At 34.2% G+C, this 24,360-nt stretch overlaps 1 protein-coding gene across 9 annotated transcripts in view; it reads left to right on the top strand.

Moving 5' to 3' along the window:
* CDH18 (cadherin 18) overlaps nucleotides 1-24,360 on the top strand; it is a 1,026,794-nt gene that overhangs the window by 872,460 nt on the left and 129,974 nt on the right. For all 9 annotated transcript variants that reach the window (XM_021076963.1, XM_021076971.1, XM_021076964.1 and 6 more), the window contains one exon: nucleotides 12,983-13,150. In XM_021076963.1, the coding sequence (XP_020932622.1) occupies nucleotides 12,983-13,150 (168 nt within the window). The remainder of the gene's footprint in view (nucleotides 1-12,982; nucleotides 13,151-24,360) is intronic.

Below are 24,360 nucleotides of genomic sequence, written 5' to 3'. Positions count from 1 at the left end.
TAACTGAATGGATTAAGCTTTGATTTAGTCAGCATCTGCTGATTTTCATAGAAAATATTTTCAGCCCTCATAGCCCTCGGGAAGAACCAATCTCACAAATACCTTGATTTCAGACTTTTGGCTTCCAGAACTGTGAGACAATACATTTTTTTTTTTTTATGCCACTCAGTCTGTGGTACTTCGTTACAGTGGTTCCAGAATCTAACTAATACATTTAACAGCAAAAGGGAACTACTTAAACTTAGTAACTTATTTTAGATCCATTTTTAGCTTTATTTTAAAGCCCCTAATTAATGCTATGATGAATTCCAATGTGTTTTGTGGCATTTCATTCATTCAACGAATATTCACTGAGTACAACCAGGGGGTGGAGATTGTTTTAGGTAATGAGGGTATATCAATGGGAACACAAAAAATCTTTGCCCTTATGCAGCTTTTATTCTGTCAAGAAAGGACGAACAGTCATCAAAATTAATAAATAAATAATAATGACAATAAGTAAATTAGTGTGATGGCAACATGAAAGATAAGAAATTAAAATTGAGAGACGAAAGAAAATGAAGACTTTAAGGAAATGTTGGAATAGCCTGCTGTGGCTAGTTTGCTGCTGCTGAGATGAGAACCGACATTAGCCAATGGACCGGGCGATAGGAGAACTAGTGACAGAAGATCACGTGATCATTTTTCGTGTCCTGTGTGGCTTCCAAGGAGGGGCCTGAAATTGGGGGAAACAAAGTAGATCACTGTGAGGTAGATCCCCCCGTTAAAGATGGACTTGCGGTCCAGCGCGGGGAAGACATTCAACGCCCACTCCCAACCGTCACCTCCTTCAAGATCCATCTGTCTCAGGAGCTGAGGGACACCTGGCTGAAGTTATTTCCAGGAGAACCCTCATCCAGTGACGGAGTGTGGTGGACACTCAGGCAGTCAAAATATTCCAACTGTATTAGCTTAAACTTCGTTTGATGGGCATCTCAGACTAGCATCCTCCTCCCTTCTTTCATGCTCCCTCCTCCCTCTCTTCACAGTTGCTCCCCAGCAGACATCCAGAGCTTAAATCTCCACTTCAGTAACTGTTTCAAACTCTGCATAGACAACTGTTTCTTCTTCTTCTTTTTTTTTTTTTTTTGAATGGCCCATGGCATGTGGAAATCAGCCAGGGATCAAACCCGCGCCACAGCAACGTTATGAACCACTGCAGTGGCAAGAGCTGAGTCCTTAACAAACTGTACCACAGGGGAACCCCTACATTTTCTTATTCTAATCTGCAGATAAAAATTAGTTTGCAGTTGTTAACAGCTTTTGCAGAAATTCAGGGACTGCACATTTTTTATTTAGTAGATAACAAGTACTATATTTCCTGTGTTATGCAAAGATTAAAGAGATGTTGACATTTGTCACAGAATGGGGAGAGAGCTAAGAATTCCTATGCCTGTCAGCTTTTACTAATCTACCAGTTTATGATCATTGGAGAAACAAAGTAAAAGTTGACCTTGGGTGAAACTTTCTGTTTTATCTGTCTGATTTTAGTATTTGGTGGTTCACATCTCAATTCAACATATGCAAGATAAAAGTTGAATTTTCTAACATGGAGTAGATTTTCAATAAATCTGTTTTTTTTTAACACATATATCTTTTTTTTGAGTAACATTTAAAGTTATTCAATATTCTCAGTAATCAATGGAATGACATATTAATCAGTTTCCAATCATTCCTTCTTTTTCCATGGTTGCAATTTAACCCATCAACAATATATTAATTTGTGAATTCAAATATTAGGGAAGCAGAATAAAACTGTATAGCCAGTAAAATACAACTAGTCCTCTGTGGTTGCTCCTTAACTACTTTTTTTTCTTCGAATCCTTTTCTATGAAAATATTCAGATACTGATTAAAAGCCCCACTCTACAAATCACATAACGATAGTCCTTTCAGATCCATTTTTCCAGTGTTGAGGGCTTTCTACTCTTCTTCTTCATCAAAGGACCAAAAATCTGTTCATATATTGATACATTTAGCTTCTGTATCTCAGGTTATCAAATAGTCATGAAGCCCATGCCATTTTTTCCATCACACAGTAAAAACACCAGCATTTTACATTTACCTAACTCAACAAGCACTCAAATGTTTTGTGATATTTAAATTAGAATATAGTACTCTTTTATATTGTACATTCTGTTATCACCACTTAGCTGCTAGTTAAACACTAGATTATTAATTTATGCAATACTTACATCTAATAAATGCGAAGAATGTACCCAAGCTGTTTTCATTGCTTACTTGAACTGTTAAAGGGTGTGAACAGATAAGGCTTTAACATGAGGAAAACTCTCTCCCAGGAATGAGACTCTTTCTAGAAAACTTGCATGTTTCTTTGTGCCACTTAACACTCCTATTTATGTGACATGTCAGTGTACCCATAAGGGATATTCATAACTAGTTTCCTTATTCACGTGATCACACCATATTTTCTGTCAGTGATACTGAGGCCACAGAAGGCACTCATTAATTAATAATAAATTTATCTATAAATTAATGACTGTCAGACATCTAAAATTGATTTGTCTACTAATAAAATGTATGCAGTCAGTATACTGTCTTCCTCTAGATACCATCAAATATGTTAATCTCTTATCATTTTTGAAGTTTCCAGTAAAACATAGGAAGTGTTAGTTATATGATTGATATTGTTATGTTTTCATTTTAGACTTTAAAAGGTCAAAAGCAATAAGAATACATGAGTATTCTTAAACGGCTAAAGACTACTTTACCATATTTTTCAATTATATTTGCACTTTTCTTATGTTGCTCCTTGAATGTACTACAGTCATCCTGGCTACATTCTAATTCTTGTTCTCAGAAACTCAATAGTCACTTGAATTCTCCACAAGTGCCTTAAGAATTCAACTTTCAATTTTGTGCCAAAGGAGATACAACCTATATTGTGTGCATACCCTTGAAATTGTAAGGAGGATTTTATGATTTCAACATATGAATTTGCTTCAGTGCTGATGTTTATAATATGTAGCATATATAATATATATAGAATATATATATGTGTGTATACACATATCCCTAGGTATGTTATATATATTGGGATAAACAGCTAATTGCATTTGGCAATGTCTCCTTTGAGTGCAAAGTAAAATCATATTCTAAAAGAAAAATAAAGCCATCTTTTAAAAATCAGGAAAGTAGGAGTTCCCACTGTGGCTCAGCAGGTTACGAGCCTGACTAGTATCCATAAGGATGCAGGTTTGATTCCTGGGCTCCGCCCTGTGGGTTAAGGGTCTGGAATTGCTGTGAGCTGTGGTGTAGGTCACAAACATGACTTAGATCCCATGTTGCTGTGGCTGTGGCCTAGGCCAGCAGCTCCATCTCCAATCTGACTCCTAGCCCGGGAACTTCCATATGCCGCAGGTGCAGCCCTAAGGGGCAAAAATAAAAATTTTAAAAGTTAAATTAAAAAAATAAAAATCAAGGAAGCAGGTGACACAAAAAGTAAATCAGTATTACAGGAGGAATTGTCAATTCTGAATTGTCAACTATACCATTACTAACAGAACTGGATGGTCATTAGTATACATATTTTATGAAGCAATGTTTTAATATTTTTCGTAATTAAATAGCTTTAAATATTATGGTCTCAACAACAAATATTCCAGGGTTTTGATATAATCATATTAAGTACCCTTTCTTAAATAGCAACTATGACAAAAAAAATCCTGTAAAAACATTTTATCTTTTTAAATTCATTTTAACCCTCATAACAAAAAAAATAAATTGAAAAAATAAATTATAGATAAAATAAGAGGCAGAAATAACAGAAACACATATCAATATTTAAATAAGGCATAATGTTTATATGATAAACTTAATATTTCCATTTTGTTTGTATTTTGAGTTCATCAAATTTTTACAAACCACATAAATGAGCTATTTTGGAAAAATTATACCTACTTCTAGATTTCTACATTTCTTTTTATTATTTCATTATTATTTTAAGAGAAAATTTTTTCATATTTGTTGGAATATTTCTGCATTTGAGATCTTGTCGTAAACTTTTTATCTGGTATTATAAAAATTTTAAATTACATTTCTAATTCTCTTGATTAAAAACGATCTCATAAATATCATATATAATTTCATTACTCCCGATAGAGTGTGAGTTTCCAGATGATAAGTATCTTAATAATTTCAGTGTTAACGGGAAGTTTTATTCCCTCTATTCATTACACATCAATTATATGAAGCTCAGTTTTTTCTTCCCTCTTCTCTTTATCTTATAAATACTGTCTTCTTTGATTCGTGAAATTCTGAACTGGTGAAATATATTTACCTATACTCTAGCTGTAGTATTTGAAATATATATGTGTTTCTCTATATCCATGAGCTGTTTTCATATAGAGAAACACATATATATTCTCAGCTCTAGAGAGAAGGGTGGGGTGGGGGCAGAGAGGTTGGGGGAAGGGAGATAGGAAAGACAGGGGAGGTAGAGAGAAGAGAGATAGATAGTATTTAGGAAATATGTGGTCTTGATTTAATAGTTTGGCATAGCTCTAGAAAGCAAACAATCATTTATTTCCCTAAGAGGAATAAATGTGTGTGTGTGTGTGTGTGTAAATATATATGTACGTATGTGTATGAATGTGTGTATGGATATATATGTATGTGCATATTTGTCTGTATGTGTGTGCATTTGTATTTCAAAGATGAATACCATTACAGACTATCTTAACTCAGACCTTTCAAAACAGGGGTGACTTTGGAAGTCAATAAGTTGAGCAGGGGTTATTTGGGCAATTTCTTGATCCATGTGACATTGGCTTGATTGCTTATAGCATTCAGCTGACACCCAGACTAATTCCAAGATGAGTCCAGTCATATGCCTAGTGCTTCAGTGAAAATAACTGGGGGAACTGAGCTCAGACGGATCCCTTGCCCTTTCCATCCAGGGCATCTCTAAGTGGTCTCTTTGGCCGGGTAGCTGAACTACTTCCCTGAAGGCGCAGAGCTTATGCATACCAAGGTGGAAGGTTCCAATCCTCTTAAGGCTAGGACAGAAATTGCCATAATGTCACTTCCACTGTACTATATTGGTCAAATCAGTCGTAGACCAACACAATTAATGGTGTTGGTATTAGGGTGCCCTGCAGAAAGATTGTAAACAGCTCATGGATACTTGGAGCAAGATGAATCTTGTAACTTCCATATGCCATGGAAGAGGCCATAAAAAAATTAAAAAAAGAAGGGAAAAAAAGAGAAATACTGATTTTTTTGTAATTATAGAACACATTGAAATACTTCATGAATTTATGATTGTTAATTCCATGAGTCATGGCTTGAAGCAAATATGTTTTTTCCTTAAATTTTGAGATGCCAGTGTTTCTTATAACACCTGATGTGTTTTCTTTAAAAATAAAATATATTGTATAGCAAAAATATAAATAAAATCTGAAGTTTAATCTGTTGTCCACCCAAAACTTTAAAGTCTCAGCTGGGCTATATGTAACTGTAGCTATAACTATGCCTCTGCCTAACCACAACCATGAGTAGTGAAGTTTAGTCAGTCTTGACTTTCTACAGGGGCAGCAACAGAGCTATTCAAACTTTCAGTCACTTGAGGATGGCACAGAGAAATATTCAGAAAGTATTACTGAGTACCTAATACCTAACCTTCTACAATCATTTTCCAATAGAGCTAATTTTGTTCATACAGCAAGCATATTCTATATCCATGCCTTTGTTCATGTCACATCCCCTTCCCATGGGTTCCCCACTTCTCCATTAATTTTTCCATATCCTACAAACACATCATTCTCCCATAAGATTCTCCTTGGCCATGCTCATCCATTTTGATAACTACAACCTTCCAAGTATAGGTTTTTGTCTGCCATTTAATAAAATGTATTTTATATATTACCTAACTTTCCACAGTTGCATATTTATCTCCTTGTCAATAAATACTCTAATCATGACATTCTAATGCTATAAGCTCTATCCTATATGTCTTTGAATTCCACATTTTAAGCAGAGCAGAAACAAATTCATTATACATAGGATTGGTGATAAATGAGTAAAACAGGTTTCTAAACTGTGGTGATGATGGAAACATGTAGATTCAATGTCTGAAGGTTTTTTCCTTTCAATGTAGATAGGAATTTATGGAAGCAACATTATCATTACAAAATCAGTAGGGAAAAATCATAAAGTGTAGCTGAATAGAAATAGTGTATAATACTAAATGATGAATCAAATAGCAATTTCATAACTAACATAAAGAATCTCCCAGGTACCTAGATCATCAAAATCAAGCAGTTGGAAAGATGAATTATTATTGTCAAGTTGTTAGGTGTCATTGTGCAGAAAATAGTTAGAAAAAAATTTGTAAACATTTCTAAACCTCTTAGCATTCATATTAGTTATTTTAAACAAACAGATCCCCCAATGAAAGATGAGCACTTTGAGGCCATATTTCCTGATGCTGGCTCACTTCCCCAGATTCTGATTCAGTAGGTCTCAGATGGCCATGCCCTTGAAGTTGCATGATGATTCTCACTCCACATGATTTTGTTATGAAGTGTTCCTTGTGACCCATTAGAGAAACATTAGGAATCCAATACATTTTAATAGATATTACATAATGGAATAACAGATTTTAAATGAATGAATGAGCAGTTGAGCAAATTATGAAGCAAAATAAGCAACTGAGCCAAAATGAATATGTGTACTTAAGACATGGAAGAAAACTTATCAGTTCCCCCTGTAAATGCATGTACATACCTTGAAGCTGTTTGTAGGAATTTGAATGTCATACTTGTCTATTTGTTCCAGCCTTTCAAGGATTTTATTTTGCAATTTTCCCTGGTATTATCTAATAAACTAGATTTGTACATTTCCATCTTAAATTCCTTATACTGGGTAAAATACAAGAAAACATTTTAGATGATCTATTGCTATATGAATATCATCAGTCAGGGAATGAAAACATATGGTAGGCTAGAGAGTCAGGTTCAACGAGTAATGTTTATAACCACAGATGAATTTTCAATGTTATGAACTTGTATTCAGCAGAGAGTAATTCCAGTTACAAGCCCCTACATATCAAGGTGATTGGGAAGCAGCAGTCAGAAGGTAATTTGCAAGCAGTGGGGCACCAACAATAGGTACCAGGAAAGTAATAAGAAACAAAATAAAATGATACAAAGGTAATCACATTCTGTTGGTTTAACCCAGCATCATGGGAGAATAAGAGGCAACAACTCCTGTTAAAAATTTTTGAAATAAGCAATGCTAGTGAAGCATATAAGACAAAAAATTCAGACTATGCCATTACTTGCTACCTAGCATATATTACAAAAAGGAGAGTTTTCTTTATTTTTAAACAAATAAAGCTATGATATATGGTGATTAAGTTAGTTGCTCTGCACTGTTTTCTCTACAAATTTCCTTAATAAAATTGGTAAAAAATCATTATGTTTGTTTGGAAGAAAAAATATGTTTTATTGTAATCACTTTGTACATGGATATATGGCAGAAAAATCCAAACAAACAAAGGAAAAACATCAATTATTATTTGTACCGTGGGCATATAGTTTATCCTGGTCTTGAGTTTAGGCTTCACAGTTTTAAAAAATGTATATTATTTTTGGATATTATTTGTTTTCTGTGTGCATGTGCGTCTCTTCATACACGCTTTTGTTGAAGAGACAAGATGGAGATAAAAAGTGAAGAAATGTATGAATTCACAATGGGAGAACCTTATCTTTCAAATTGCGGCTTTTCAAAGTATGGTCTTAACCCACATGCACTGGAATCTCCTGCCATAGTTGTTACAATGTTGGGAGAGGTCTTCCAGAGGATGTGAATGCCAGTTGAATGGCAAGCTGGACCCAGGCAATCAGAGGCTCTTCACCCCGTTCTCTCTCCTTTGAATGCATGTTCTGCTCACCTTTCCCACAGTGGGAGTTATTTTCAAGGATATAGTTTTGAGAGAGCAAGGTTTCAGGATAGAAGATTAATATATAAAGGTCAATCTCCCTTCCAAATGCCAGAAATCAACAAGTAGACTTTGATTTAAAAACATAGTGCCAGAGTTCCCGTCATAGCTCAGTGGAAACGAATCTGATTAGGATTCATGAGGACCTAGGTTCAATCCCTGGCCTCACTCAGTGGGTTAAGGATCCAGTGTAGCCACGAGCTGTAATATAGGTCGCAGATGTGGCTTGGACCTGGCATTGCTGTGGCTGTGGTATAGGCCAGCGGCTACAGCTCCGATTCAGCCCCTAGCCTGGGAACCTCCATATGTGGCAGGTGCAGTCCTTTAAAAACAAACAAACAAACAACAACAACAACAAAAACCACAATGCCATTTAGGTTAGCTTCTGCTAAAAAGAAATACTTGAGTATAAACCTAACAACTCTCATGAAAGAAACAAATACTAACTAAATAAGTGAAGATGTATTTCATGTACATGAATAAGAAGACTCAATATTGTCAAGATGTAAATTCTTCCCAACCTTATCTATAGATTCAATGGAATACCAGTCAAAATCCTAGAACATTATTTTGTGGGTGTTGACAAACCAATTTCAAAATTTATATGTTAGCAGCAAAGACCCAGAATAGCCAAAAATATTAGAGGAGAAGAATGAATTAGAAAGACTGACAGTACCCTAATACAAGATTTACTATAAAGCTATATAAATCAAAACAATGTGGTATCAATGAAATAACAGACAAAATATATTAGTGGGAAAGATTTCAGAACCAGAAATAGTTCCTCATGCAGTCTGTCAGCTTATTTTTGACAAATGAGCAAATATAATACAATGGAGAAAAAATTATTTAAACAAATGTAGTAGAACAAATTGACACATACATGCAAAAAAAATGACACAGATATTACATTTTACCCTTAATAAAAAGTAACTTAAAATGGATCACAAACCTAATCTATAAAACTATAAAATTCCTAGAATATAACATAGGAGAAAATCTAGATGGCTGTAGGTATGACTATGACATTTTAGACACAATACCACACACAGAATTAATAATCTGGGTTTCAAAATAATTAACAATCTCTATACTGTGAAAGACATTGTCAAGAGAGTGAGAAGATAGGCCATAGCCTGAGATATATTGTTAAAGGACTATTGTCTAAAATATACAAATAACTCTTAAAACACAACAATACAACTTTGATTTTATTTTTTTCCTTTCTTTTAAATAAAAAAAAATTATTATAGTTGAAGTAACCTGATTTTAAAGATGGACAAAAGACACTTCACCAGAGAAAAGATATATATAAAAATATGCATATGAAAAATTTTTCATCATCTTGTGCCATTAAGGAAATGCAAATTAAAACAATGAAGTACCATTACACACCTAGTACAATGGCTAAAGTCTGAACACTGACACCACCAAAAACTGACAAAAATGTGGAGTGGCAGAAGTTTATTCAGTGTTGGTGGGAATGCCAACATGTCTTCCACTTTAGAAGACGGTTTGGCAGTTTCTTACAAAACTAAACAAGCTACAACCTCTTAACATAAGATCCAGCAATCTCGGTACTTGATATTTACTTTTTTTTTCCCCACACCCACAGCATATGGAAGTTCCTGGCACAAGGATTTCACATGCTGTAGCTGTGGCAACACTGGATCCTTCAAACCACTGTGCTGGGCCAAGGGTTGAGCCTGAAAATCCACAGTGACCCAAGGCACTGCAGGTGGATTCTTAAGCCTTTGTGCCACAATGGGAACTCCAGCTGAAAGGAGTTAATAGCTTATATCCACACAAAAACCTGCAGATATTTACACAAATGTTTACAGTGATTTTCATTATCATTGCCAAATCTTGGACTCAACCAGGATGCCTTTCAATAGGTGAATGTATAGACAGCAGCACATCCAAATAAAGAAATATTATTCAGCACTAAAAATAAATGAGTTATCAAGCCATGGAAAGACATGGGAGATCCTTAAATGTCTATTACTAACTAAAGAAAACAATCTTAAAACATTGCACACCATATTATTCCAATTACATGACGATTTAGAAAAGGCAATATTATGGAGACAGTAAAAAGATCAGCAGTTGCCAAGGGCTGAAGGGAGGAAGGGGTGAATAGGTAGAGCAGAGGGGATTTTTAGGGCAATTTAATTTTTCTATGTGACACTATCATGATAGAAACATGCTATTATACAGGTGTCCAAACCCATAGGATGTCCAACACCAAGAGTGATCCCAAAGAAATTACGTACTTTGGATGATAAAGATTCATCAATATAGGGTCATCAGTTGTAATAAAAGCATCATTCTAATAGAGAATATTGCCACTGGGGTGGGGGGGTGCTGGGTATGTCAGGGGAAAGAGGGTACATGGTAACTATCTGTACTTTCTTGATTTTACTGTAGAACTAAAACCACTTTAAAAATAGTCTACTTAAAAGGAAAACTTACTATGCCTCAGTTGTGTTCTAGACTACCCTAATTATAAGCATCTGGGAAAATGTTAGACTGGGATTATAAACTATATATGGGATCATGTTGCTATGGCAATTTGAACCTTCCCCAGTTACCTACGTGACCTCAGGGGAGGTCAAGCAAAACAGAGGCAACTGAGCCATTCTCAAGAGAACTGAGAGTTTAAATGAATCCTTAGACAATCCTTTCTGAGAAATATGTGTCAATTCTGGATATGCTCTTTTCATAAGCAAATTTAGCCAACAAGTGTCTTCCCATTTTGTGTCAGAGCAGCAGTCTTAAAAGAAGGGATATAATGGCAAAGCAATGAAATTATTGAAGTCTATGCTGTCAAATAGGGATGGTGCTTCTTCTCTGGTCCTCTTAAATGAATAACTTTCAAATTGTATAAAAGAAATGTCAATAATTCACTTTTTAGTGGTAGATTTTATTTTTATATATGCATATTCTTCAAATATCACATAATTATTTCATTGTTAAACATCTTGGACCATAATCTCATACTTGTAAACAACAGAGGCAACTCCCATTTCTAGTGTATTCCTTTTAGAATGGCATATTTTTCTCAAAAATCAGAAAGTATATATTTCTCTTCTAAAATATGTTCATAAATTCTCAGTTTGTTCTTTTCTAAATCAATTTATTTTTTCTTATATAATTATAAAATGTGGTAAAACATTGTTCTTTTTAATAGATGCTTGAGGCTTTTTCATATGCATGAATTAGATGAATCATTCATTATCATACTATTATAAATTTCTTTTGATAAGAATAATTTTCATTCCCATTTACCTTCAGGCAAGTTCTCCTAAACTCCCTTAATTATATGTTCATAAGTTTGGAAAGTTGAGGGATCTGTTTTCTTGGTGCCTGTGGCTCTTCTCTCAAAGTGATTATGTGTGCAATCAATTCAGTAAAAAAATTATGGGAGTTCCCATTGTGGCTCAGCAGTTTAAGAACTCAACTAGTCTCAGTGAGGATTCAGGATTGATCCCTGGCCTCTCACAGAGGGTTAAGGATCCAGTGTTTCTGCAAGCTGTGGCATAGTTCACATAGTTTCTGTGGCTATGGTGTAGGCTGGCAGTTGCAACTCTGATTTGACCCCTGGCCTGGGAATTTCCATATGCCACAAGGGCAACTCTATAAAAGAAAAAAAAAACAACAACTATATATATATGTGTGTGTGTGTATATATATATATATATATATATGTATATGTATATATAGTAGTTGAGTTCTATATTCAAAACAACTGATTAACTAATTCTACTTTTAAAAGACTATTTTTTTTTAATTTAGATATACAACTCCATTTTCTCCCCTTATATTAATGTATTGTCTACAAAAGTGTTTGTTAAACTCTATATAGTTGGCAGTTATTATAACTTGAATCATACCATGAATTATTATGCTAACTAGCCGAGGGTGTGTTTGATTGAAGCCTTTGGTGTCTTTCTCAAAAATGACATCATTCACCTGTTTTCAATAAAAGTGAAAAGGTTGTTGTTAAGTGGTGACCATGTTTGGAATAGCAAATATATTTGTATTATATTTTTAAATGCATAGTTCATATAAATATAAATACATGTATTCTTATTTATTTATATGCTTAATTATAATATGGCTCATCTACATATGGACATTTTTTTTTTATTTTAAGACATATCCAATAGTCCTTGGATAAACTCGACCTTTTTGAAAATGTGTTTTGGTTTTAAATGTAAGGTTCTATTGAAAAAGCTATAAAATTTATGTGTGTATGTTGTGTGTTTTGTGTGTGTTTACCTATACACAATCACATGTGGATATACAACATTTGTATCTCTTTATTGAATCCAGTATTAATTAATATGAAAGTGCATTAAATGTCTCTTTTGGCACTGTAAGTCAAAGAATGTGATTTTTACACGTAGTTTTTGGAATCAATTTCATGACTTTATTTCCCTTATGTACTTAGATCTAATTCTTATTGTAGTTGTTATTTCCTGACAAAAACAGTCAATATCTTATAATCTTTTTCAAATGTCTATATTTCACCAATGTTTTGGTCATCAAATTTTGACAACCCTGTCAGAAAACTATGTAAATTTTTCTGTAAGGAGGAAAATTAACCTCTGCTCAAATTATATTAGCTGACACTTGTGAGAAGCAGAAGTTGTGAAACACTCAGACAACTGGCAGGAGGAAAGAGCAAGGGCTGCAGGGCTTCCCTCTAGCTGCCAGTCCCCCAAGGAGGGCAAAGAGATAGGTATCTTATTTTGCTACTAATAGATTGGCTTGGGACATGTGGCTGTAAACGAATGGTTCAATGAAACAGTTTTAATCATTTGTCAAGGGACTTTTGGTCTCAGAAGCCTAACTTTCCTTTAAAAGCATTTCAGTTAAAGCTACTTTTCCTAAAATGAAACCAAAAAATATTGATATCTATGCTGTTTCTCATTTAATGTGTAATCCATTATGGTTTTGTTTAAAATATGTTTTACAGGAGTTATTAGAACTGCCTTACATAATATGGACAGAGAAGCCAGAGAACACTACTCAGTGGTCATTCAAGCCAAAGACATGGCTGGGCAAGTTGGAGGGCTTTCAGGATCCACCACAGTCAACATCACCCTGACAGATGTCAATGACAACCCACCACGGTTTCCTCAGAGTATGTACCTGTTTCTTCTAAGTTGCGCATATCACTATTGGTTTATACAAAACAAAACGAAATCCTGATCTTTGAACGACATGGGTTTGAGCTGCAAGGTTCCACTAGATTTTTTCTCAGTGGTAAGTGCTGCAGTACTGCACAGTAAGATTGGCAGTTGATTGTGTCTATAGATACAGAGGAACCCAGATACAGAGGGCTCTCTGTAAGTTATATGCATTTTTGGACTGGGCAGAGGGGGGACATCCTAACCCCAACATTGTTTAAGGGTCAACTGTACTTGAATATATAATGTCACTGTTATCTTAAATGGGAATATTTTGTATGGTCTCCCTTCAGAAATCTGTTGTCTCCAGCACCTAATGGTCAACATGTAAAGATATCCATTTCATTTGGCATCAAAATGAAGTATTGAAAATGCGTACTGTGATATATGGAATGGCTGGCCAGTGGGGATCTGCTATATAGCACAGGGAACTCTATCCAATATTCTGTGATAATCTATATGGGAAAAGAATCTGATAAAGAATGGATGTATGCATATGTATAATTGAATCCTGTTGTACAGCAGAAATTATCACAACATTGTAAATCAACTAAACTTCAATAAAACTTAAAAAAATGAAAAAAAAAGAAGTCAGACACCTGCCACTCAAAAAAAAAAAAAAAGAGTAGAGAACGATCAAAGCAAGATAGAAAAGAGTGGCACCATGTGTCCTCTAATAATGTAAATGAATGTTCCTGCTTTAGTGAGATCCCTTCAGGAGAGTGAGCCAAGGAACAGAGAAAAGAAATAGAAATTGGAAAGGCAATAGTATATCATTTTAGACCTTGAAAACTTATAATGCTTTCCAAGTCTGGTATGTGAAATGTGCACTTATCTTTTGGCTATTCTAGCCACAGATGAGTGTTTTCTTGACAATTAGAACATTCTCAAGAAGTTCCCGTTGTGGCTCAGTGGTTAATGAATCCGACTAGGAACCCTGAGGTTGCGGGTTTGATCCCTGACCTTTCTTGGTGGGTTAGGGATCCAGCATTGCCGCGAGCTGTGGCGTAGGCCAGCGGCTACAGCTCCTATTAGACCCCTAACCTGGGAACTTCCATATGCCAAGAAAGCAGCCCTAGAAAAGGCAAAAAGACCGAAAGAAAAAAAGAAAAAGAAAAAGAAAAGAAGAAGAACATTCTTGAGGTGTTATCCTTTTCTTCACATGATGTTGGTTGCAATCCCATACTTGACATTATTTCAAAATTAATTTCTAGCATTGTAGGAAATTCCAGGAAAATCAATAAAATCACAAGTGTGCAGTTAAATATTGAGATAGTGGAGTTCCTGTTGTGGTACAGTGGGCACAAATCTGACTAGTAACCATGAGGTTTCAGGTTCAATCCCTGGACCTGCTCAGTGGGTTAAGGATATGGTGGTGCTGTGAGCTCTGGTATAGGTCACAGCCGTGGCTTGGATCCTATGTTGCTGTGGCCACAGTGTAGGTCGGCAGCTACAGCTCAGATTCAACCCCTCTCCTGGGAACCTCCATATGCTCTGGGTGCAGCCCTAAAAAGCTAAAAAAATTTAAAATTAAAAAAAATTAATAATGAGATAGTGGTACTAAGTAATGATATCTTGCATTTTCTGAAGTAGTGGTGTATTACTGAGGAATTAGTGGAGATATTCGAAATATATTTTGATGTGGATATTCTAATCTTGCAAAATAATGGAATATGTACTTTTTGTGACTGAAAAAAAAACCCTCCTCAATCACATACACACACACACGACACACAAAAACACAAACACGGCATGCAACAGCAGGGTACAACTCATATAATAAAGTGTGATGTCTAAGTAGAATGTGGACCTTGTGAGGGAGAGCACAAACTATCAGCTAAGTCAAGGGGAGAATGTGTTTGTTCTGTGAGTACAGAAGAAAATAGTATTTGTGACATTCTAAGAAAGGGAAAGAAACATATTTGCGTATTTCTAATGTGGAGAAACTATAGGTGATATTTGATTGGATAAACATTTATTATCATAAAAATCCTACAGGGGAGCTCTCCTTTATATCCTTCTTATGCATAATGTTTAAATACTGTAATAAAGTTGACAGAGTGGCTTGTCAATAAAAGCTGCCTAAGTTCAGTGTGAAAGGTCTTCCCCAGCCTTATCTCTTAGTAGAACTCCCAGAACACTCCAGGCCAACCCACAATGGAATGCTGCCTTTTCTGAAAACATGATAATATTTTGCATATTCTAAAATCAACCTAGAATTTTCCACACTCACATTCCTTTGTCTACAAGCCCTCTTGTAAATTTCTCCGAACACCTGTTGCAGATTTAGCAGAGGGTTAGTTAACCCCATCCTTGTTTCCTGTTACATAGCACTTTCCCTGAGCACTTTTTATGCTCTATTTATTTCCATATGTACAGATCTCCCCTAATCTATGAGACCCTCTAAATGAGCATGATGCTTGATTTGTCTCTGTAACCTTAAGTGTTCAGATCAGTGTCCAGCCCTGGATAAATGGTTATTAAATGAATGAAGAAATGAGTTGAATTTAAATATTCTGAGGAGTGCCCATTGTGGCACAGCGGAAATGAATCTGACTAGTACCCATGAGGATGTGGGTTTGATCCCAGGCCTCGCTCAGTGGGTTAAGGATCTGCTGTTGCTGTGCCCTTTGGCATAGGTGGCAAACATGGGTGAGATCTGGCATTGCTGTGGCTGTGGTGTAGGCTGGCAGCTGTAGCTCTGATTAGACCCCTAGCCTGGGAATCTCCACATTTGGATGGTGCAGCCCTAAAAAGAAAATAAATAAGTAAATAAGTAAATAAATAAATAAATATTCTGTCAAACTACCCTTGTTAAAAGGCTATTGTTAGAGACATGCAACTCAAATTCATAGTTAGGTAAATTCACTTTAAAATATTGATTCTAAAGATGAAATTACGTGACCTGGTTTTCATGCGTCTTTTGCTCTATGAGAAAAATATATTTGAAAGAAAATTACAAATCATAGATAAGTCCACATTATTAAACCATAAAGTATAATTCAATTTTAAGTCTATTTACAAAATTCCACTGTGCTTCTGTATTAATTTTATCCTATATTCCACACAATATGAATATACACGTATTTTATTATGAGACAAATATAATTGTTTTATAGGATGAGAAGATGGAAGTCAAAGGATTTTTTTAAAAGATAAGTGATAATGCTGAATGTAAACTTCATTATGATTTACATCAACTTTATTTTTTTAATTTTTTAATTAAAGCATTTTTGATTTACAATGTTGTGCCAATTTCACACCAACGTTATTTTCAGTTTACCTTATTTTCAAGTAGAAGCTACCGCTACTATTTTTAAGATTTATATTAATATTATAACTTTTACTCTGAGTGAAAAACTCAAGGTGTACACAGTAGGGGCCCAATAAATGCTTTATCATGTGTACAAATAGTATCACCCATTCCTTTTCTCATTCTTTCTCTCCCTAATTAATTTTAAAATTAAATCTATTATTATTGATTTTAGATATCAACCGTATATTGTAAGAGTGATGAATATAGAAAAATGTTTCACTAATTTTATTTTGATTGATGATAATGTTGAAGCATCATTTCATAGTGAAAGAGTTGTTTCACCTGACAGCGACACAGAATAAGTGCTCTGGGTGAACTCATTATATAGTAATGGGATCTACCTTTCTGTAGTCAGTTGCAGTCTATGTGGAACAACTGACAGCTCTCAATCCTGCCACACTTGAGATGCTCATAGTGTTTTGAAATGGAAGCAGTACACACCTAGAAACTCACACTCTGATTTGTTTTAAAGATATTTAATTTGTGCTCATATTGCTCTAAACACACTGTTATCCTCAGAATGATTTGATGTCACCATGATAAGAGTAGTTTGCAGTAAAGTATTCTTCAATTTTCCACCAGCACTATAACTCATCAAATGGCTAGATACATAGTGGGAAACTTTGAAAACTACATGGAGAAAAAAAAAAAAAAGCCTTGTGAAGACTTGCATTCATGAAGTACCATGGAATTCACAACTCTATATCCAGTTCAAATTATATCTTATCCAGTCATCAGATGGATCCAGTAGTCTAGTTGTTTCTCTTAAGGTGTTATTTGTTTGTTTGTTTGTTTACACTTCTCCTGACTTCTTTCTCTCTTCACTTGAGAGGGCCATGATACACCATTACTATGACTGACTCTGGTGTAAACATCTGGCAGACAAAACTTTATAAAATATTCCCTCATAGCATTTTCTACATTGTCTTTTTCTTTCTTCTGTTCATCTACCATGGTCTGAGAAAATGAGTCAGTTTGTTACATCTTGTATCCTAGATTAAAGCTATCATCGTATTTTAATGTGAGGCAAACAGGTTTTGAGTAAGGGTTTGAGAGTTAGAGGGTGAACTAAACTAATAATCTGCTTTACAAAGTCTCTCAGGAGACCGCAAACTCAGTGGAATGGAATACAATGTGAAGAACTGTCCAGGTTGAAGCAGGCCGCCTGGTGGTGTCAGGGAGACCCCGGGGAAATGGAGGCTGGCTGGCGCATGTGCAGCTAAGAGCAGCTTTTCAAGTCCTAGTAATGTCTACATGTGGGCAAGAAAGAATTAGGATAGGGAGCGTCTCGTGAGACTCACAGTGAAAGAGGACTAATCAGTCTATATATGGCTTGAATCCTTACTCCAAGGATATAAGTAGGATGCCCAGGTCTTCTCTAGAGAAAAAACATCTCAAGGTGTAAATAAATCCCTCAATAATATTCCTTCTTTGAAAGGAATCTATTCTACATTTTAAAATTCTTGCTATTTCCTTCTCTAGTTTTACCTCCATTATAGGTATAATTATTACTTAATTGATTCTCAGGTAGGTAAAAAGTAAAAAGTGACTGAGGTTACTATTCTGTATAATGAATATACATATAAAAATCAATATCTTGGAGCTCCCATCGTGGCTCAACAGTAATAAATCAACTGGTATCCATAAGGAATGGGGTTCCATCCCTGGCCTTACTCAGTGGGTTAAGGATCTGGCACTTCCATGAGCTGTGGTGTAGGTTGAAGTGGTGGCTCAGGTCCCGTGTTGCTGTGGGTGTGGTGTAGGCCAGCAGCCACAGATCTTATTTGACCCCTAGCCTGGAACTTCCACATGAAGAAATATGCCATGGGTGCAGCACTAAAAAGACAAAAAGACAAAAAATAAAAAATAAAAAATCAGTATCTTACATAAAAGTTCATAAAGCAAACCTCTGTACCTTAAATGAAGGGAGTTGTATTCTGAGAATTGCCCTTGTAAATAACCTATTTGCAAAAAGAAAAACAACACATCAAACACAATAAAACATAAGACACTTGCTTGTTTAACAAAACTTCCCCCTAGAACTTGAAATGATCGCAGAATTTTAAGTCTCCAACAACTTTAGCTCACTTGTGTTTATATTTTTTATTATTTTATATTTATTTTTGTGTTTTAGGGCTGTACCCATGGTATATGGAGGTTCCCAGGCTAGGGGTCAAATCAGAGCTGTAGCTGCTGGCCTACACCACAGCCATAGCAATGCTGGATCTGAGCTGCATCTGCAACCTACACCACAGCTCACAGCAACGGTGGATTCTTAATTCACTGAGCAAGGCCAAGGATCGAACCTGCGTCCTCATGGATGCTAGTCAGATTTGTTTCTGCTGAGCCACAACAGAAACTCCTCACTTGTGTTTAACTGACATAGTAAAATTGAATATTAGGAGGATCAAGTCCTAAAAATTCAATAAATGGCAGTATTTCTCAGAATAATAAGAATTAGAAAACTTTATTTTGATACATTTTGATGTTAGTGAAAAAGAAAATATCACTAATGAAGATAATAACTTTTTTGGCATGTTTTTTTAGGGACACACCTGTGGTACTTGTAAGTTCCCAGGCTAGGGGTCGGATCAGAGCTGAAGCTGCTGGCCTACCCTACAGCCACAGCAGCACAAGATCTGAACCTTGCCCGAGACCTACACCACAGCTCATGGCAATGCCCGATCCTTAACCCACTGAGCAAGGCCATGGATCAAACATGCATCCCCATTAATATTAGTCAGATTTATTACTGCTAAGCAACAACTAGAACACAGATATTAACACTGATATGATTTTGTTGATAGCAAAATGTTTTAGAGGAAGAGCCATTGTTTTTAACTTATTTACATTCTCATGAAAACAAATGTAAATGACATTATATATTTGACATTAATATTTTAGTTGAAACAGGTATTAAACAAAGAAGTAAGCCTCTCCTTTGATCCATCGAAATGTGAAGTGTATGTTTTAATTACTAGCAAATTGGAGTTTTTCTAGTATATTTTTTAAAATGATAGTTTATTTTGTTTTGGTTACAGGCATATATTTTAAACTTTTTGAGAGTTTTTTTAATGTTAGCATGTTTGATTTAGATGTGACCCTATGAATTTTAAAAGAAGGTAAATTTTGTAAATCCATAGTTAGTTTTTTACATATATAAATTAGATCAAATTCATTCATTATGCCATTCAAATTTCCTACATCCATGCAGAACTTTTGTCATATGTTGAGAGATGTATATTAATATACATCCCACTATGATGCTGGGATTTTACATTTATTCTTTCATTTTTCTATTAGCTTTTTTAATTTTGTTTTATTTTGTTTAGATATAGTTTGAAATCATGTTACCGAATACACAGAGATTTCAGTTAGGCTGTTTTTCTCTTGGATTGAAAATATTTCATAGTGAAATATCTCTCTTTACCAATGGCTCATATTTAAAGTTCAGGTTGTCTAATATTAATGTAACTATACCACAATTTTCTTTTTCCTTATGTTAGTTAACAGTTAGATGGTATAATGCTTTCCATAATTTTACTTTCAAATTATATTTTTTAATTTTTTTAAAGTTTTATGTAAGCCACTAACTTTTTGTTGCTGATTTGTTTTAATCTGGTTTCACATGTTTTTGTTTATTTTTATTTACTATAATTACAACTGAGTTAATTACTGATACATACTCATTTAAGTCTACTGCCTTACTACTTTTGTTGTTGTTTTTTCTCCTTTCTTACTTTCCTTAAGTTATTCATGTATTTAATCTCATTCATTTTATCATCTATAAACATTTTTCATTTTACCCTCTTCTACTTTCCTTTAACATTTGCTCTAAATATTACAATTTATTTCATTTTAATTTAAATATAATTTTTAACTTGAAAAATGGAACAAATTTAAACTACTTCACACCATTATAACATCTTTGTTTTTTGATATTTTTGTATCTTATATATTAAACCCTATATGAAATTGTAATTATTTTTGTTTTACTAAAGAATCATGTTTTAAGTCAATTATAGCTTATCATTTCCTGGGCTATTTATTCTTTCTTGATTTTCTGTTTTTCCTCTATAATCATTTTAAAATAAGAAATTCTAAATTTTCTTTAAAAATCCCTTTCTTCCCCTTTTAGTGCTAGTTTATTATCAATGATTGTTTTATATATGTATTTTTTTTTTTTGGCTTCATACACATTATTTTCCTCCTTTTTTAGAGGGTATTTCTACTGGGAATAGTATTCTAGTTTAAAGGATTTTGTTTTCCTATTTCCATAACTAATGATGTAATGTAATTTTCTGCTGACCACCATCTTGTCTGTTAGCATCAGCTCTCAGACTTATTATCATTTTACTGTACAATGGTTTATTCTACTTTAAGGGATCTTTCTTAAGATAGTCTTTGTATTTACTTTCTTGGAGTTTAACTATGATGTACCCAGGAGATATTTTTTTAAATCTACTTTTCAATAATAAGAAATTGTTAAGCTATCTTGTATTAGATCTGAATAACTTCGCTCAATATTTATTCAAATATTTCTTCTATTTTATTTTCTTCTTTCCTACTGGTTTTCCAAAAGTAGGCATGTTCTGCCTTTGAACTCTGCACCATCAGTATGTTATTGTTTTCACTGTACATGTATATTTTTGTTTCTTATTCAACCTGGATAATTTATAGTGACCTATATTCTAGTACACTAATCTTTTCCACTGTGTTTATTTCCCAATTAACCTCACGTATTAAATTTATTAAGTGTACACTTCAACCTTGACATATTTTAGTTCAATAATTTTCAATTGCCTTATTAAATATGCATTATTTGTATCTGCTAAAATTCTTTGCCTTTTTCCATATGTTGTTAAACATTAATCTTAGCTATTTCAAAATCCTTTCCTAATAACTCCAATAATCAACCTCAAATCTGGGTCATTTTATTAATTGTTTCCTTTTTGGTTTGGGTCATTTTCCATTTTTAAGAACATCTCAGAATTATTGACTGAACATTTTATATAAATAATTTAGAAGTTCCTGATTATATCACTTCCTCCATAGAAAGTTATTTTCTGGTAGATATATAGAGTATGGATTTTGTAATTTAGCTAGATTTTTTATAACTGGCCTATTTCATTCTTTTCCTTCTTCCTGAGAAATCGCACTCTTAAAACCTAATTTTTTTCTTTTACTTTTTTTTTTTTTTCTTTTTAGGGCTGAATTTGCAGCATATGGAGGTTCCCAGGATAGGGGTCGAATCAGAGCTACATCTGCTGGCCTATACCATAGCCATAGCAACGCTAGATCCAAGCTGCTTCTGTGACCTACACCATAGCTCATGGCAATGCCGGATCCTTAACCCAATGAACAAGGCTAGGGATCAAACCTGCAACCTCATAGACACTAGTCAGATTCGTTTCCACTGAGCCACAATGGGAACTCCTCTAATTTTTTTCTAACATCAACTGGAGCCACAAGCATTTATTAATTCTGTTTGCTAGAGCCTCATAACTGCTGAAATGTCCACTTAGTGCTTTTGCCTTCCATCTTTGCTTTCTTTTGAGTCTCCACATGTGCAAATGTACTGCATGTATATATAATTACCACAAGGAGTTCTTTTGTGGTGCAGTGGGTTAAGGATGCAACATTGTCATTGCAGCAGCTTGGGTGGCTGCTATGGCAAAGATTTGATCCCTGGCCTGAGAATTTCCCCATGGGACTTCCATATGAAGCAGGCTTGACTAAAAAAAAAAAAAAAAAAAAAAAAACCGCACAGAAAATTGTGTTCATATTTTTGAGTTCATTTCTATGAAGTTTCCTTTATGTGTCTTTGTTCTCATTTCAGACACTGTGCAGCCCTTAACCTCAACTTCTATCTCCACAAATTACATAATTTCTCTTTGGTCTCTTTGTCCCTAGCATGGCATATTAAAAAATGCCCTGAGTCACTGAGATTTAGAATAAAAAATTCATCTTGTTATATATCCTTTCTCTCAAGGACCATACTCATCCAGGCCTTCCTGCACTGAATGCTCTCCAGTGACAATCATTTTATGTAGATTGTGCAGCTTGTATAGTTGTATTCAGTGACAGTGTATATCAGATACAGACCACTTCATCATGTCCAGATTGGAAAGACTATTCCACTTGCTTAAGTTGAAAGCTCATGGAAAATACTTAGACAAATAGTGTATGATTTTGATATTTAACCTGGCTAAACTGAAAGTGTAAATTTTGAAAGAAAGCTGATATTCTCTAACTAATTGTAAAACAGGCAAGTTATTAGTCTGTTATTGTTTTTTATGTAGCTTTGTTAAAGACAAAATATACCTATGTTATAAGATTTAACATACAAAGTAAGTGCAATTGAAATGATTTTATTATATATCCATTCTATTAGCAAGATAAATATACCTGAAGAGCATGTTCTTTCAGACAAGATAATAGCTATAAATAAATAAGGCTGAGGCATTATTTTAATTTTAAAGTTGAATATTTTGAAATAATTTGAAATTGCCTGTTTAGAAACCAACCAGGCAAAACTATTGTTTCACCATGACTGGATTCTTCAACAATTGTCATCAATCAAGATAAAATTAGGGATACCTTTTTTTCTGTATTATCAGTCTCTTTGGCTATATGCTATGACAAAGTTGTAGACTGATTCTTTTTTATTTACTGTTTTGTATAGATATGTCTGTTTATGGTCATGGGCCTATATTTCTTAGAAATGATTTGATTGTTTTAATTAGTCATTATAAATTAATTTTTTATTCTTTGTAGAATGCTGAAAAGGCAGGGCTTATTTTCAAATGGAATTCATAAGTTTACATTCTTTCAGTTTTTTCTGAAACATGTTTAGAATTAAAAGTAAGAGAATGTTAAAAAGTGACCCATTATATCATTACTCTGAAGAAAAAAACAATTGTACAGGGGAACCACTCTGCAATAGTGCATATTGACTCATGGTAACACAGAATGTAGGTTAAACAATTTTAAGGACATTATTCCAGATTACATTGAATATTTTGATATCATACAATTGTCCTTTTAATGTGTGACATTCAAAGATCTGAAGAATTAGTCATTTATTTTATTCATGCATTAACAACATTGTAGGCAGAGCTTGACATAATGCCCAATGAGCAATATTCAATACAAGTGCCTTAGAAGCTGGAAAACCCCATGTTCTTTGTATGTCTTTTTTTTTCTAATTTGAAAGGAGCATTTCCAATATAAACTGTATTAGACAATTTAATGTAGAGATTTTGCAAATCTAGGTCATGTTATCAATAATGTCAGACATCCTGGATAAATCCAATACCATAGCGTCTTAACTGATTACATGTTAATCAACTTTCTCCCAGAATCATTTGTAAATAAATATATATCTTACATAAAGGTAGTCTCTTTCCCAAGTAAAGATTATTTATTTTAAAAATATTAATTAGTCAGAATAAGTGTAACGATCAATTGATTACAGTTTTTGCAGGCTAGGCCATGAGGTTAATCTTAGGGAATGACTTATTTGCTCACCTGGAAAAGTTACTGAAGCAAAGACACAGGGTCTTTTAAAAACTAATTAGAATAAAACTATCCTGGGAAAACAAGTGTATTAAAGAGACAGGCTTCAGTGAACAAAATCTTCTTTTATTATTCCCATCAAGCCTTCCTTTTAAAAATGGACTTCAGCTAAACATTAACATTATATGATGGAGTCTATGAAATAAGATTTTTCAAATAAAGGATGACATATGAAATTATGGTATATTCAGAAACAAAAATGATATATCAATATCTCTATGTCATGTAAAACTATGTAGTCTTAACACTAAAATAGATAATATTAGCACT

This window comes from Sus scrofa, chromosome 16, assembly GCF_000003025.6.
Source record: "Sus scrofa isolate TJ Tabasco breed Duroc chromosome 16, Sscrofa11.1, whole genome shotgun sequence".
Lineage (NCBI taxonomy): Eukaryota > Metazoa > Chordata > Mammalia > Artiodactyla > Suidae > Sus > Sus scrofa.
Note: the sequence above shows the minus strand (reverse complement) of the source record. Positions and strands in the feature narration are given on the sequence as shown.